Source organism: Nyctibius grandis, chromosome 1 (assembly GCF_013368605.1).
Source record: "Nyctibius grandis isolate bNycGra1 chromosome 1, bNycGra1.pri, whole genome shotgun sequence".
Taxonomy (NCBI): domain Eukaryota; kingdom Metazoa; phylum Chordata; class Aves; order Nyctibiiformes; family Nyctibiidae; genus Nyctibius; species Nyctibius grandis.
The window spans coordinates 75,558,008-75,570,909 of NC_090658.1; the positions used below are offsets into that span (position 1 = coordinate 75,558,008).

Here is a 12,902-nt window from a genome sequence, read left to right on the forward strand (position 1 = left end):
ATTTAAACAAAGGATGGGAGGTGAAACATTCAACCAAGGAGCCTGACATTGTAGATTTTTGGAAATAACATCTGAGCTTCTTCAATGGATGATGAATACCTGTATGAAAACAAACCCTGTTATATGAGATCAAGTTTGTCAGCCCTACTGGCCTGTCCTAGGCTGCTTTTCAGAAACTGGAATTGGGCATTGACCATGCTGCCGAAGAGGGTGTCCAGAAATGATGAATAAACCGAAAATCTATAGTTGAGATAAAAGCAGGGAATTATTTCTCATACTTTATCCCTTAAAACAGTAGACCTCCTACTGCAAGCTAGATACAGAACCTGTTTCTGATATTAGAGTTAGGAGACCCTTGATTTTAACATCTTGATCTCATGACTTACAAAAAGACCAAGTTTTGAAAATCAGAATACAAAATATGACTGTTTGTTAGTTATAACCTTCCTTTTCCTTTCCTAAATAGCCAGAAAATACATGAAAAGTGCCAATACACTATACAGAATTGCTCAACAAGATTTCCTTGAAAAGAATTGCATTGCTTTCACCAACTATAGAGCACTGTGGGATGTTATAACAATATAAAGGCACAATATAAACTTTAGAAGACATATGGGAAGCATTTATGGACTTTATTCCTCCTGAATAATGCAGTCCTCAGCCAATGCAACCTTTATATGCCACTCTGTCACAAGCTCTCAGCAAATATGCATTAGGTGGCCTCGTGTTATAGAGTATTTCCAGACAGGCTGATGTGAAGAGACACCATCTCCAGAATGGCAGCATCACAGATGCATTAAATAAAGGAACACCCTGAGTCATTGGAAGAGTAGGTTACACAGGTGTCCTTTGCTGATGGTGGTGCTATTCTCCTTGTGTCTTTTAAGAAGGGGGAAAAGAGGCCCTTTGTGGTCTCCCCGCCAAATAGTTTTTGAGTCCAGAGAGCCTCCACGAGGGCAGCACTGCATCCCCTCCTGCGGCCAGAGGGCAAGCTGGAAATGCTAGAGAAGAGTGACTGAGTGAGGAAAAAAACTTCTGCAGTGAGTTGTTAAAATGGCAGTTACCAGAGAATCTTAAAAAATTGGAGGACTGAAAGAGTTTCCTGAATTGGGGGCTACATCATGCAGCAGAGGCACCATAAGCTGGACAGAAATTCAAGTGCAGGAGTAAGGCAGACAGCCTGGATGTGCAGTTGAAAGCGGGCTTTGAAAACTTGAGACTCTACGCAGCAGATGGAGAGTGGGTTTGTTTCTCTGGGCATTGGATAAGGGCACATAATCTCACAGAAATATGGCATCCACTGGCATGCCATATATAGGATTGGTTTTGGCCTGTACATATACATACACATGTATATGAAGGTATACATACATTTTAAAATATGCACTGTATGTTCAGACACTGAACAATCTGCAATAGATTTTCAGTTTATCAAAAAACAGATCAAAAAAGACAGTAACTGTTCCTGAGCTGGAAATAAAAGATATAAAAGCCTTATTTAGGACCAAGTGAGAACTCCCTGTGCATACAGACTTATAGAAAGCTTTCAGGGAATTTATAGGGTTATCTTTAGCATCTCTATTCTAATTTTGCATTCTAAAAATATATATTTGACAATGATCAGAATTGGCAGTCAAGCTAGTAATTTGACATACATTAATGAGTGATGATATAAAGGGAAAGCTCTATTGTCAAATGTTACAGAAATCTTGGTGTACTGCAGATTATCAGGTGAGTCACAACTGTATTTGCTATTCGTATTCCTTTCAGTCCTTCATAGAATTATATATTATTTTAAGATGGATGTAGCTGTCAAAAGCAAAGAGAATCCTACATTCTTAACGTAGAATTTACACGAACATTTTTGGCCTGATCCTTAGATCCAATAGCTGAAGACACTATTAGTACTTTCAAGAACCATTTAAAGAATTTCCCTGTGTAAAAGAAAATGTAACCTTGTGCATAACAAGAAAATTATGGGGTATTCTCATTATGGGAGTAAAGTTTTTTTTATATAGCACTGTTCTCATAAACTATGTGCTTTGCTACATAAGCTACCCCTAACTATAAAAACTGTTTTGCCAGATAAAAATAAATGTAGCTGCTCTAAAACCTGGAAAGATAGGTATAAACTGTTCCTCCATTTAACAGGATGGTACTTTGAAAGAAGATTATGCAAATTAAATAATTAATTATTGTGCTTTTCAGTGCCCCAGTTCAATAAAAAGCAGTCACACACATCTTTTTAACAGTGTTTTGGTTGCTTTAAATGACGCATGTCTTGAAACTCAAATGAAGCATTGATGCATTTTTAATGGCACAATTAAAATAATTTTTCGTGGTTTCTGAATGGATTAGTTCTAAAATTACTTGTCTACTGAAAAAACATTTCTGCAGAGCAGTTATCTGATATCACATTTCTTCTAGACAATGCCGCCTTTGTCGTTTTGTCCTGTTTCTCATTCTTCTTCAAATGTTTACTGAACAGTTGCCTTTTTGAAATTATTCACGGAAAAGAATTTATCCTTCTCTTTAATAAACTTCAAAACCTTTCCCTTAGTAAATCTGCAGCAAAAATCCTGTTATATATAAATAAAATCTAGCTCCAGTACACAGTGCAACACTTGAGGTGTTTGAAATTAAGAATACATTCCATATTTTGTGCCTTAAGTCCCTGTATAATACAGTTCCCTTAGAATAGAAGGGAATATGGTATTATTAGGAATTTATTGTAATTCAGACCCACTGATTGATGGAAGAACATGGCTGAAACTCATCCCTGGAGAAAAGGATAGGATTGATAAGCAGTTACTTCAATTCATTTCCTGCAACAAATTCCTTCATGGAACAAGCTTTATTTATTTCACTTACTGGAGCTTTTTCCCCTAAATTACACTAACAAAAGTTTGCTCTTTGTGCTTTGAGAAATTATTTACTATGATGTCCACCTGTAGTTTTTTTCCTATTTCAAAGCAAAAATAAGGAAATTTTGTCTCCGTGGTATATTATGTCCAGTGCTTTCAGAGAAAGAGGGTCTGAAGCACAGTGGCTAAACTCTTCTTCTGCCCGAAATCAATAGTGGCAAAAGGAAGACAGAAAAAAGAAACTGAAATTTTGAATTTTCAGTGGTTCTGATATGAAAGAAAGCCTTAAAAAAAGTCTGGAAACTGGACCCCCTCCCCCCCGCCCCAAAATGTATTAGAAGCTCTACCGTATGCTGTTTCAGAAATGAACTGTGTTCCTTGGTATCTGCAGTGACTGTGTGAAACTATCAGTGCCTACTCTGAAGCTATACATTTCTTCTGAGGAACACAGAGGGAGGGCAGCAAAAGATACGTTATAAAAATATAGTATTATTTTTGACATTTTCTCATATAATTGCTCCTATTTTGATGGTTTAAACTTCACATGCTCTTAAACAAGCTCTTCACTACTTCAAAAGATGTCTCTAGAAACCTGTCCTATATGTATAATTCTTTGCTTTGAATGTTCTGGTTGGTCTTTCAGAAGAAACCAGTTACTGTCAATCGAATACAAATATATTAAAAAAAATTCACTCACAGGTTAGCAGTTTCAGCAAATTATTTATCTAATGATTGCTCTAATTAACATTTGTGTCCCTTATCCTAGATAGTGAGGTCTTCAGAATAGAAACTACTTTTTATTTTGTATTAATAAGGTATTTATGTAATGACTGATCAACCCTCACTTGAGCCTCTTTGCAATGCCAAAATATAAAGTGAATGAAAACCATTAAGTCCGTAAGAGGACTCCAGGGAATGCTGTTCCTGTTTGAACGCATGAGAAAGAAACAGCTTCATGAAAATTGGTACTTACAATCTAATAATGTGATTAAGATAATGCCACACAATATTTCTCAATGGAGACAGTAATTTCAAGTCTTTTCCCTCTGTTCTGCCCTTGTTTGCACAAAAAAAAAACCTTGTCAAAATATCCTGGAGCTTTTTTGGCTGTCTGTTATAATTTACTGAAATTGGCCAACAGGTTCAAAAGTTGCTGGCTGGATTATTGACAGCGACAGAGCAGGATTTCCTTAGGAAGTCAGGCTAATCAGATTGTTTAAAAAATATCCAAAGTGAATTACATTTTATTTTCAATTTGCATTACATGAAACTAAATAAAATGCTTGCAGAACTGAGCCTTTTTCACCCTTTATGTTTTTGCCCCCCCCCCCCATATAAATGGTTTCAATTTCCCTTCTGAGATTATTTTTTCTCAGATTGTCAACTTGGCAGTTTCTTATTTGAACTAATCCTTTAAAAATCACATTTAAGATATTTATTACTTATTATCCTACATAAATTGGTGAAACATTGAAATGCAATTTCAATATATATTACCACTGCTCATTTTAGTTTTACTGTAAAAGTTCCACAGGCAAAATTTCTTTTGAGTTGGAACAGCTGACTTTCCTGTCATAAAATGCTAAAATACAGTTCAATATATGCTGACTAATGCTATTCTGGATATAAGATTAATTTTCAGGTAGCACTTAATCATAAAGGTATTTACCAAAACATGGAAAAATTAACTGTCTTCATCCAGGTTACTATTGTTATTTGTAGTTCAATGAACACTGTTCTTATAAACCTCTTTTGTTACAACCTTAATTACCTAATAGACAACATTGCCAAACATTTCTGATTGTTTTAATTAAATTAAGTGAGTACAGAGGCACTTTCTTTTCACCTACTCTGTCATTATTTAGCCAAAGTACACACATTTAATACTCTCAGATTTCCATCATAAATCATTTCCTTCAGCCTTGCAATTTTATTTGTACCGTTCTTTGAATTTCTTTTAAATTCTTGAAATATTTCTGCCATGTTTTTTCCCAGCACTAAATTTCATTTTCTGTGTATGACCTTGTCAGCACAATAAAGGATTCTTAATTTTTCATTAATGATGCATTATCTGAGCCTTTTCATTGTCCCTCCCACTGTAATTCTTAATTTCTCAGTGCTCCTCAGTCTTAAGATAATTTTTTTACTAATATCTCTGCAAGAGTCTTGTGTAGATCTCATTTTTCCCCCCAGTGTTGTCCAGTTGTCCAGTCCTCTTACTTTTATTTCTCTTTTCTTTTTTTTTTTTTGGATGGAGGTAAGCAGATGAGAAGTGAGTCACAACTGCAACTTACCAAGAGTTCGAAAAGGTCTTTGGTTTGGGGTATGGGAGAAGAAACCAGGTTTCAAAGCATTTGTAATCACAATGTCAAAATACTCTTCAAAATCATTCCTAGAAAGTAAAGGAAATTGAATTAGCTAAGCTAATAAATTAGCTAAGATGCCACTAATTACTCTTTAAGATGTAAGAAAGTAGTAAAATACTTCTATTTTTCCGACGCTTGTTCAGTGTCACTACTGCCCTTCTTTTCCTGAGGTTGTCAAAAGTGAGAAAACAGCTGGCTGAGAACCCACAGTGCTGAATCTTCAGGACCACTCATTATTTGCAAAAAGATGTTCCTTGGCCTAGGGAGTTTTTAAATCCCATGTGACAGATGATATATTTTAATCTCAGATGACAACATATGCATAGACAAGTATAGAAAGGTGTAAATGAGGGACTTTCTTTATAAAGCAGAATACATGAAGTCAAGTGATGGCGTAGGAAGTAACTGAAGGCTAAAGACACTTAAACACAGGTGCTTATATTGTTGGTATCCATACTATACATATGCACAGGCCTAATGGGTGTCTAAGATGCCACTGTAGTCAACAGAGGTCTAATTAATACAGCCAATTAAGTCTTAAAGGGTGATTTCTCATACACTAAAGTTGAAGTGCCATTTTGTTAGCTGCTCTCTTTCTTCAGACTCCACTGGATGCTCTGAGAAAATCCCCGCTGGTTACAGAGAGGTAAGACATGTGACTCACAAATAAACACCTACCAAGTATGAGTCTTAGTCTGCCAGCTGAATCACACCACTAAATTCAGATTTTTCAAAGATCATTAGGTCCATGAAAATACAGACCAATATCTGAACTGTGGAAATCCCATCAATTTAAATGGGATTGTACATTTGAGTATGGTATATAAGTGGGACTTATTTATATTTAGGTATTTTTTGAGAGACCTATATGCAAGTCAGTAACATTACAAGCCAACAGGAAAAACAGGCAACCTTGGGGAACATTCATGTGACCTGTCCTACCGTGAGATGGGCGATTTCTGGAGGTGCCAGTTATTCCTACTCTAGCAAGGGTCGTCTTTATTTTAAGGAATCTGTTAGATCTCACTTACTACACCACCAAGCTGGGAACTGTAGCAAGAAATAATAACAATGCCTACAAACAAGTTTTGAAGTTACTAAAATATAACATTTGACAAATGTCTAAGGCTAAAATTAGACATCCAAAAAATGATGGATACTCTTGCATGGAACAAAGGAGTTCCAGATGGCAAGTCCAGGATGGGTACAGGCACTAAAATGTTATCAACAGGAGAAGAAGTTTACTGGAAGAAAACCAGCTAACCGTGTCATTTTCAAATAATCTACAATTCCCCATGAGACTGAGATATCTTAACTAAAAAAACTGAATGCCCTCCCCATGAACTTATCTTCAAGCTTTTATTTTGTGCTCTGAAGTACATTCCAGCCTTAAAATAGAACGTCTTTAAATTTCCTTCCTCTAATGAAATTTTAGCTTTGTCTATTTTTCTCCACTTGTGACCATATATAAACCTTTACTTTTTAAAAGAACCAGTATCAAATATGACAATGGTGTGTTTTTAAAATTAGCTTCTGTGTGGAAGATTCCAGGAGCTGAGCAAACAAGCATAGCTCTTCTGTCATTAGGTAAAAAGTATCAATAGTTAAACTTTTCAAATTAGCATATGGTGCAAATAATGCTTCCATGGGTAAGTTAAACTTGAACTTTCAAAATGAAGCCAACACTTCAGAAGCACAACAAAGACTTGTGGGAACAGTGGAAAGTGCTTTGTGTAAAAAATTCAAAACAGAATGAACAGAGTTTTCAGAAGATTCAGTTAAGTTTTTATTGACTTGTTGAAGAAAAAACTGTTTCGTGTGGCGAGGTGTTATCTTTGGCCTTTTTCGAATCATTCTAAATCTCATGTACAAAGCTACTGATTTTATGAGAGCCTGTACCTTGTGTTACATTAGTACATAACATTATACATGATAATATCTGTTCCAGTTACTGCTTGTGTTTGGTATTGTGGCCTCTGGTTACAGTAAATGGCCAAGACAAAGGGTAGGATGTAACTCACACAACTTCAGCCACCTAAAAACTGCATGCTGAATTCACAGCTAGTGGTCTACACCACAGACAGAGCCAATGGAGAAACATCCACATTCTTAGAAGGCAATTCATCCCACTTATGTCAGACATAATTCTGTGGTACTGAATGAATTGCCAAGACGATGCCCAGTGTTTTCTCTCCACTAACCACAGAAGGAATCAAAATTACCAGCTTCCAAAAATTTCTAGCTTTTAGATGGCTAACATTCATGAAAAGGTGAAATGACACTCAGCTTTAGTGACTATGTGATGACTGACTTGTCTTTAGGTGTGCTCCTGCCAACTCTTAAACATTCAGTTAACTTGACATGCGTTCTTACAGTAGGTAAGCCTGAAAAGTCACACCATGATGTTGCTACTTGTGTGAATGAACTCGCACTTGCTTCTGTAGGTTTACGTGCCTTATACATTGATCCCAGCAATATGTGTGTGCTCTGGCCGGGAAACGGTTCGCATTTCAGTTCAAAATGAGATTTTGTCTTAGACTTCCTCCCTCCTTACCAAAATGTCTTTCAGTTAAGGATAACTTGCTCAGATGAACACAACTGGGATAGTTTGCTCTTGAAATGGTAAATGATACACTTAAGCATGAATTTCCCAGCACTGATTTTATGTGGACAATAATTCTTAGCCAAAAAAGGAACTTCTTAAATAGAGTGCAAAAAACTTAACAGTTACAAGGTAAGGATATTAGGAGTAAGAGCCTAAAAGTTCACACGCACGTCCACTTTTCATCTTTATCCTTAGGGTTTTTTTTTGATGTAATGCTATATAGTTCTGAACTTCTCAGTATGATATTATTAATTGAAAGTAGGGAAAAAAATTAATAAAGGACTATGCAGACATAATCATAAGGCTTGACATCAAGAAAAATTCAGTTAGCCTGGTCAAATTAAAGTTAGGGGCAGAGATGACATGTGTGAACCTAGACAATATTCCAGTATCACAAAAAGCAGCACAGGTGTGTAAAGTCTTACTGTCTAAGAAGCATGGAACAAACAAAAGCAATAAAAAGTTTAGGATTATTTTCAGGAAAAAAATAATTCAGTAAGGTCCAATGGACAGTGAAGTAGTCAGTTCTCCAGAAGATATCTTGGAAGACACATTGCATGAGTCACTGGAAAATATGATCATAATAAACAGTGTAGAACATCCTACACTTATGTAGAAAGACAGAGTGATCCAGTATCCTTCTAGCAAAACATCTCTTTTTCTGTCTTTTGAAAGGCAACTGACCCTCTCTGCTACCTTGCTTACCGTCTTCCAGCAGGATCTCTACAGCTGCCTTAAACAGCTGAAACATTATTCACCAAGCAAAAGAAAGACAAAATCGTTATACATGGCCAAGAATTTAGTTTTATACCAAATTTTCTTTCAGAAAACAACTAGACAGATCTATACAAGAGTTAATTCACAGGCATCTTACTCATAAGGAGAATTGCTTTTTGTGAGGATGTATAATTTCCCCTCAAATGAGCAAGTATAATGTTCATGCAAGGCAGTGAGAACCAGCACAGCTCATGCTCAATTTAGCATTTAGCCCTGAGAGTACAAAAGAGAAGTGATACTGGCAGGACTGGTTTTGGAAGGTAGCTCTGTTTTGCACCTTACCTGTGGTTTTCTTACAGTGTTGCTGTATTCACTCTGCTGTTCCCTTGCATATCCAGATAGCCAAGGTTGGCTCACATTGCACTACTTTGTTTCTTTGATTCATTTATTGAATAGTCTCACCATGTCACCCATCTCGCTATTTGCATCACTGATTAATTCGTTTCTAGGGGTGGAAGTGATGGTTCTGCTGAATTTCGCTGAATTTTACTGAATTTGACTTGACCAGTCATGTTCTTAATATTACAGCTAAAAATAGCTGTTGTGATCAGCAATTGCGATCTCAACCAATTGCCAAGTGCAAAGAACTACCTGTTTTTTTTCTGCTGTGATCTGTAAATGCACATTTCTCATGCTCAACCACCTCTTGGAAACCACATTGGGAAGAAGTATTTGTAAGCTTTTCCATGCAGATTTACTGCAAGGAAATGAAATATTACTACTACTTGCACTCACTACTGGAGAAGCACAGAAAGGAAGTGGCTTGAATAAGACAGTCTAGCAAAAACTTATGGCAAAATTGGGATTCAGATGATATGTTGTATGTTGGCCTGAAAGATATTCCCTGTCATCTTCAATCCCATCATGATGAACAGAAAAGATGCAGGATATAAGTGTGCTGCGGGTCAGATACAGCTCACAGGCTCATAGATGGACTACTTTGCCTCGAGTACCCTGTAACACTCTACTGGAGGCCCACCAGAAACCTCAGATCCAAAAAATTCACAACACATAAAGAAACTCAAATTAACTTCCCTGTAGCTCAGGCTTATTGTTATAGAAATTTTCACATAATTAATGTAAAAGTTCTTATGAGTTAGGGAGACAAGGATCAATAAGGGTGAAATAGAATGAAGAATAGAATAATTAATATAAGTCTATCTGAATAAACACAGGTGGGCTTTCACAATCCATGCATATTGTTCTCAAAGCTCCTTGTGTAATCCTGACCTATGACTGAACAAATCATCAAAGCTTAATAAGTAGCTAAGCAGGAGCAGGTCTAGAAGTATTACCTTCTGATGATTTTAGTAAAGGGCATGTATGGTTAACCTTTTCTTTACCTTAAAAGAAATATAGGACACTTAGAAATAAAAATTAGTATAGATAAGGTTTTAAATATAACTTTAGTTGTTTTTAAGGTTGAATGTTTAGGAGACACTGGCGGTGGGAACTGGACTCTGGTCAACCTGGATCAGGACGGGATGCCGATCACAGCAAGAATATCGAGGACGGGGTGTCGATCGGAGTTGGAGCAGAACCAGAACATAAAGATCAGCTAACCAATGGAAAAGAATGGACTTTTGTGGACTCTTGATGAAGGAAGAAAGAGGAATTGAAATAGTTAGTGGATTATTAACAGAAGCTTATGAAATGTTTATGATGTAATTGATTATTAGTTTCTACATAAACCGATAGTGACACCAATGCGCCTGTACACCAATGCGCGCAGCATGGGGAATAAACAGGAGGAGTTGGAAATCCGTGTTCGGTCGGGGGGCTATGATTTAGTGGCAATTACAGAGACTTGGTGGGACACCTCGCATGACTGGAATGTGGTCATGGATGGCTATGTCCTGTTCAGGAAAGACAGGCCGCTAAGGAGAGGTGGTGGAGTTGCTCTTTATGTGAGTGGGCAGCTAGAATGTACTGAGTTCTGTCCAGGGGCGGATCAGGAGCGAGTTGAGAGTTTGTGGGTGCGAATTAAGGGGCAGGCAGGCAAGGGTGATACTGTTGTGGGTGTCTATTACAGGCCACTGGATCAGGATGAGGAGGGTGATGAGGCCTTCTACAGGCAGCTGAGAGCAGTCTCGCAATTACAGGGCCTGGTTGTTGTGGGGGATTTCAACTACCCTGATATTTGCTGGGAGGCCTACTCAGCCAGCCATCCTCAGTCCAGGAGGTTCCTCCAGTGCATTGATGATAACTTTCTGATGCAAATGGTGGATGAGCCAACTAGGAGAGGAGCGCTGCTGGATCTTATCCTTACTAACAAGGAGGGTCTGGTTGAAGCGGTGAAGGTTGAGGGCAGCCTTGGTTGTAGTGACCATGAGATGGTAGAGTTCAGGATCTCATGTGGCAGTACCAGAATAGCTAGCAGAATCACAACCCTGGACTTCAGGAGGGCCAACTTTGGCCTTTTCAAGCAATTGCTAGGGGAAATCCCATGGGACAGGGTACTAGAAGGTAAGGGGGCTCAAGATAGTTGGTTAGCATTCAAGGACTGCTTCTTCCGAGCTCAAAATCAGAGCATCCCAACAGGTAGGAAGTCAAGGAAGGGTAGCAGGAGACCTGCATGGTTAAACAGGGAACTGCTGGGCAAACTCAAGTGGAAGAAGAGGGTGTACAGATCATGGAAGGAGGGGCTGGCCACTTGGGAGGAATATAAGTCTGTTGTCAGAGGATGTAGGGAGGCAACTAGGAAAGCTAAGGCCTCCTTGGAATTAAACCTTGCAAGAGAGGTCAAGGACAACAGAAAGGGCTTCTTCAAATACATTGCAGGTAAAGCCAACACTAGAGGCAATGTAGGCCCACTGATGAATGAGGTGGGGGCCCTGGAGACAGAGGATAAAAAGAAGGCGGAGTTACTGAATGCCTTCTTTGCCTCTGTCTATACTGCTGGAGGCTGTCCTGAGGAGCCCCGGACCCCTGTGGCCCCAGAAGAAGTCAGGATAGAGGAGGAATCTGTCTTGGTGGATGAGGGCTGGGTCAGGGACCAATTAAGCAATCTGGACGTCCATAAATCCATGGGCCCTGATGGGATGCACCCGCGGGTGCTGAGGGAGCTGGCGGAAGTCATTGCTAGGCCACTCTCCATCATCTTTACTAAGTCATGGGCAACGGGAGAGATGCCTGAGGACTGGAGGAAAGCGAATGTCACTCCAGTCTTCAAAAAGGGCAAGAAGGAGGACCCGGGGAACTATAGACCGGTCAGCCTCACCTCCATCCCCGGAAAGGTGATGGAACAACTTGTCCTTGGTGCTGTCTCTAGGCACATCAAGGATAGGGGGATCATTAGGGGCACTCAGCATGGCTTCACCAAGGGGAAGTCATGCTCCACCAACTTGATAGCCTTTTATGAGGACGTAACCTGGTGGATAGATGATGGTAAAGCTGTGGATGTGGTCTATCTCGATTTCAGTAAAGCGTTTGACACGGTCTCCCACAGCATCCTTGCAGCTAAACTGAGGAAGTGTGGCCTGGATGATCGGGTAGTGAGGTGGATTGTGAACTGGCTGAAGGAAAGAAGCCAGAGAGTGGTGGTCAATGGGACAGAGTCCAGTTGGAGGTCTGTGTCTAGCGGAGTCCCTCAAGGGTCGGTACTGGGACCAGTACTATTCAATATATTCATTAATGACTTGGATGAGGGAATAGAGTGCACTGTCAGCAAGTTCGCTGATGACACAAAACTGGGTGGAGTGGCTGACACACCGGAAGGCTGTGCAGCCATTCAGAGAGACCTGGACAGGCTGGAGAGTTGGGCGGGGAGTAATTTAATGAAATATAACCAGGGCAAGTGTAGAGTCCTGCATCTGGGCAAGAACAACCCCATGTACCAGTACAAGTTGGGGGCAGACCTGTGGGAGAGCAGCGTAGGGGAAAGGGACCTGGGGGTCCTAGTGGACAGCAGGATGACCATGAGCCAGCAGTGTGCCCTTGTGGCCAAGAAGGCCAATGGCATCCTGGCGTGTATTAGAAGGGGTGTGGTTAGTAGGTCAAGAGAGGTTCTCCTCCCCCTCTACTCTGCCCTGGTGAGGCCGCATCTGGAATATTGTGTCCAGTTCTGGGCCCCTCAGTTCAAGAAGGACAGGGAACTGCTAGAGAGAGTCCAGCACAGAGCCACGAAGATGATTAAGGGAGTGGAACATCTCCCTTATGAGGAGAGGCTGAGGGAGCTGGGTCTCTTTAGCTTAGAGAAGAGGAGACTGAGGGGTGACCTCATTAATGTTTATAAATATGTAAAGGGCAAGTGTCATGAGGATGGAGCCACGCTCTTCTCAGTGACATCCC

General features: G+C 39.5%; 1 protein-coding gene across 2 annotated transcripts in view; it reads right to left on the bottom strand.

The window, feature by feature from the left end:
- The window catches only part of NT5DC1 (5'-nucleotidase domain containing 1), a 154,709-nt gene that overhangs the window by 37,816 nt on the left and 103,991 nt on the right, over positions 1 to 12,902 (bottom strand). For both annotated transcript variants that reach the window (XR_011048488.1, XM_068404259.1), the window contains exon 8: positions 5,159 to 5,256. Coding sequence is in view for 1 of the 2 variants with exons in the window: in XM_068404259.1 (XP_068260360.1) it covers positions 5,159 to 5,256 (98 nt within the window). In the remaining variant the exon portion in view is untranslated. The remainder of the gene's footprint in view (positions 1 to 5,158; positions 5,257 to 12,902) is intronic.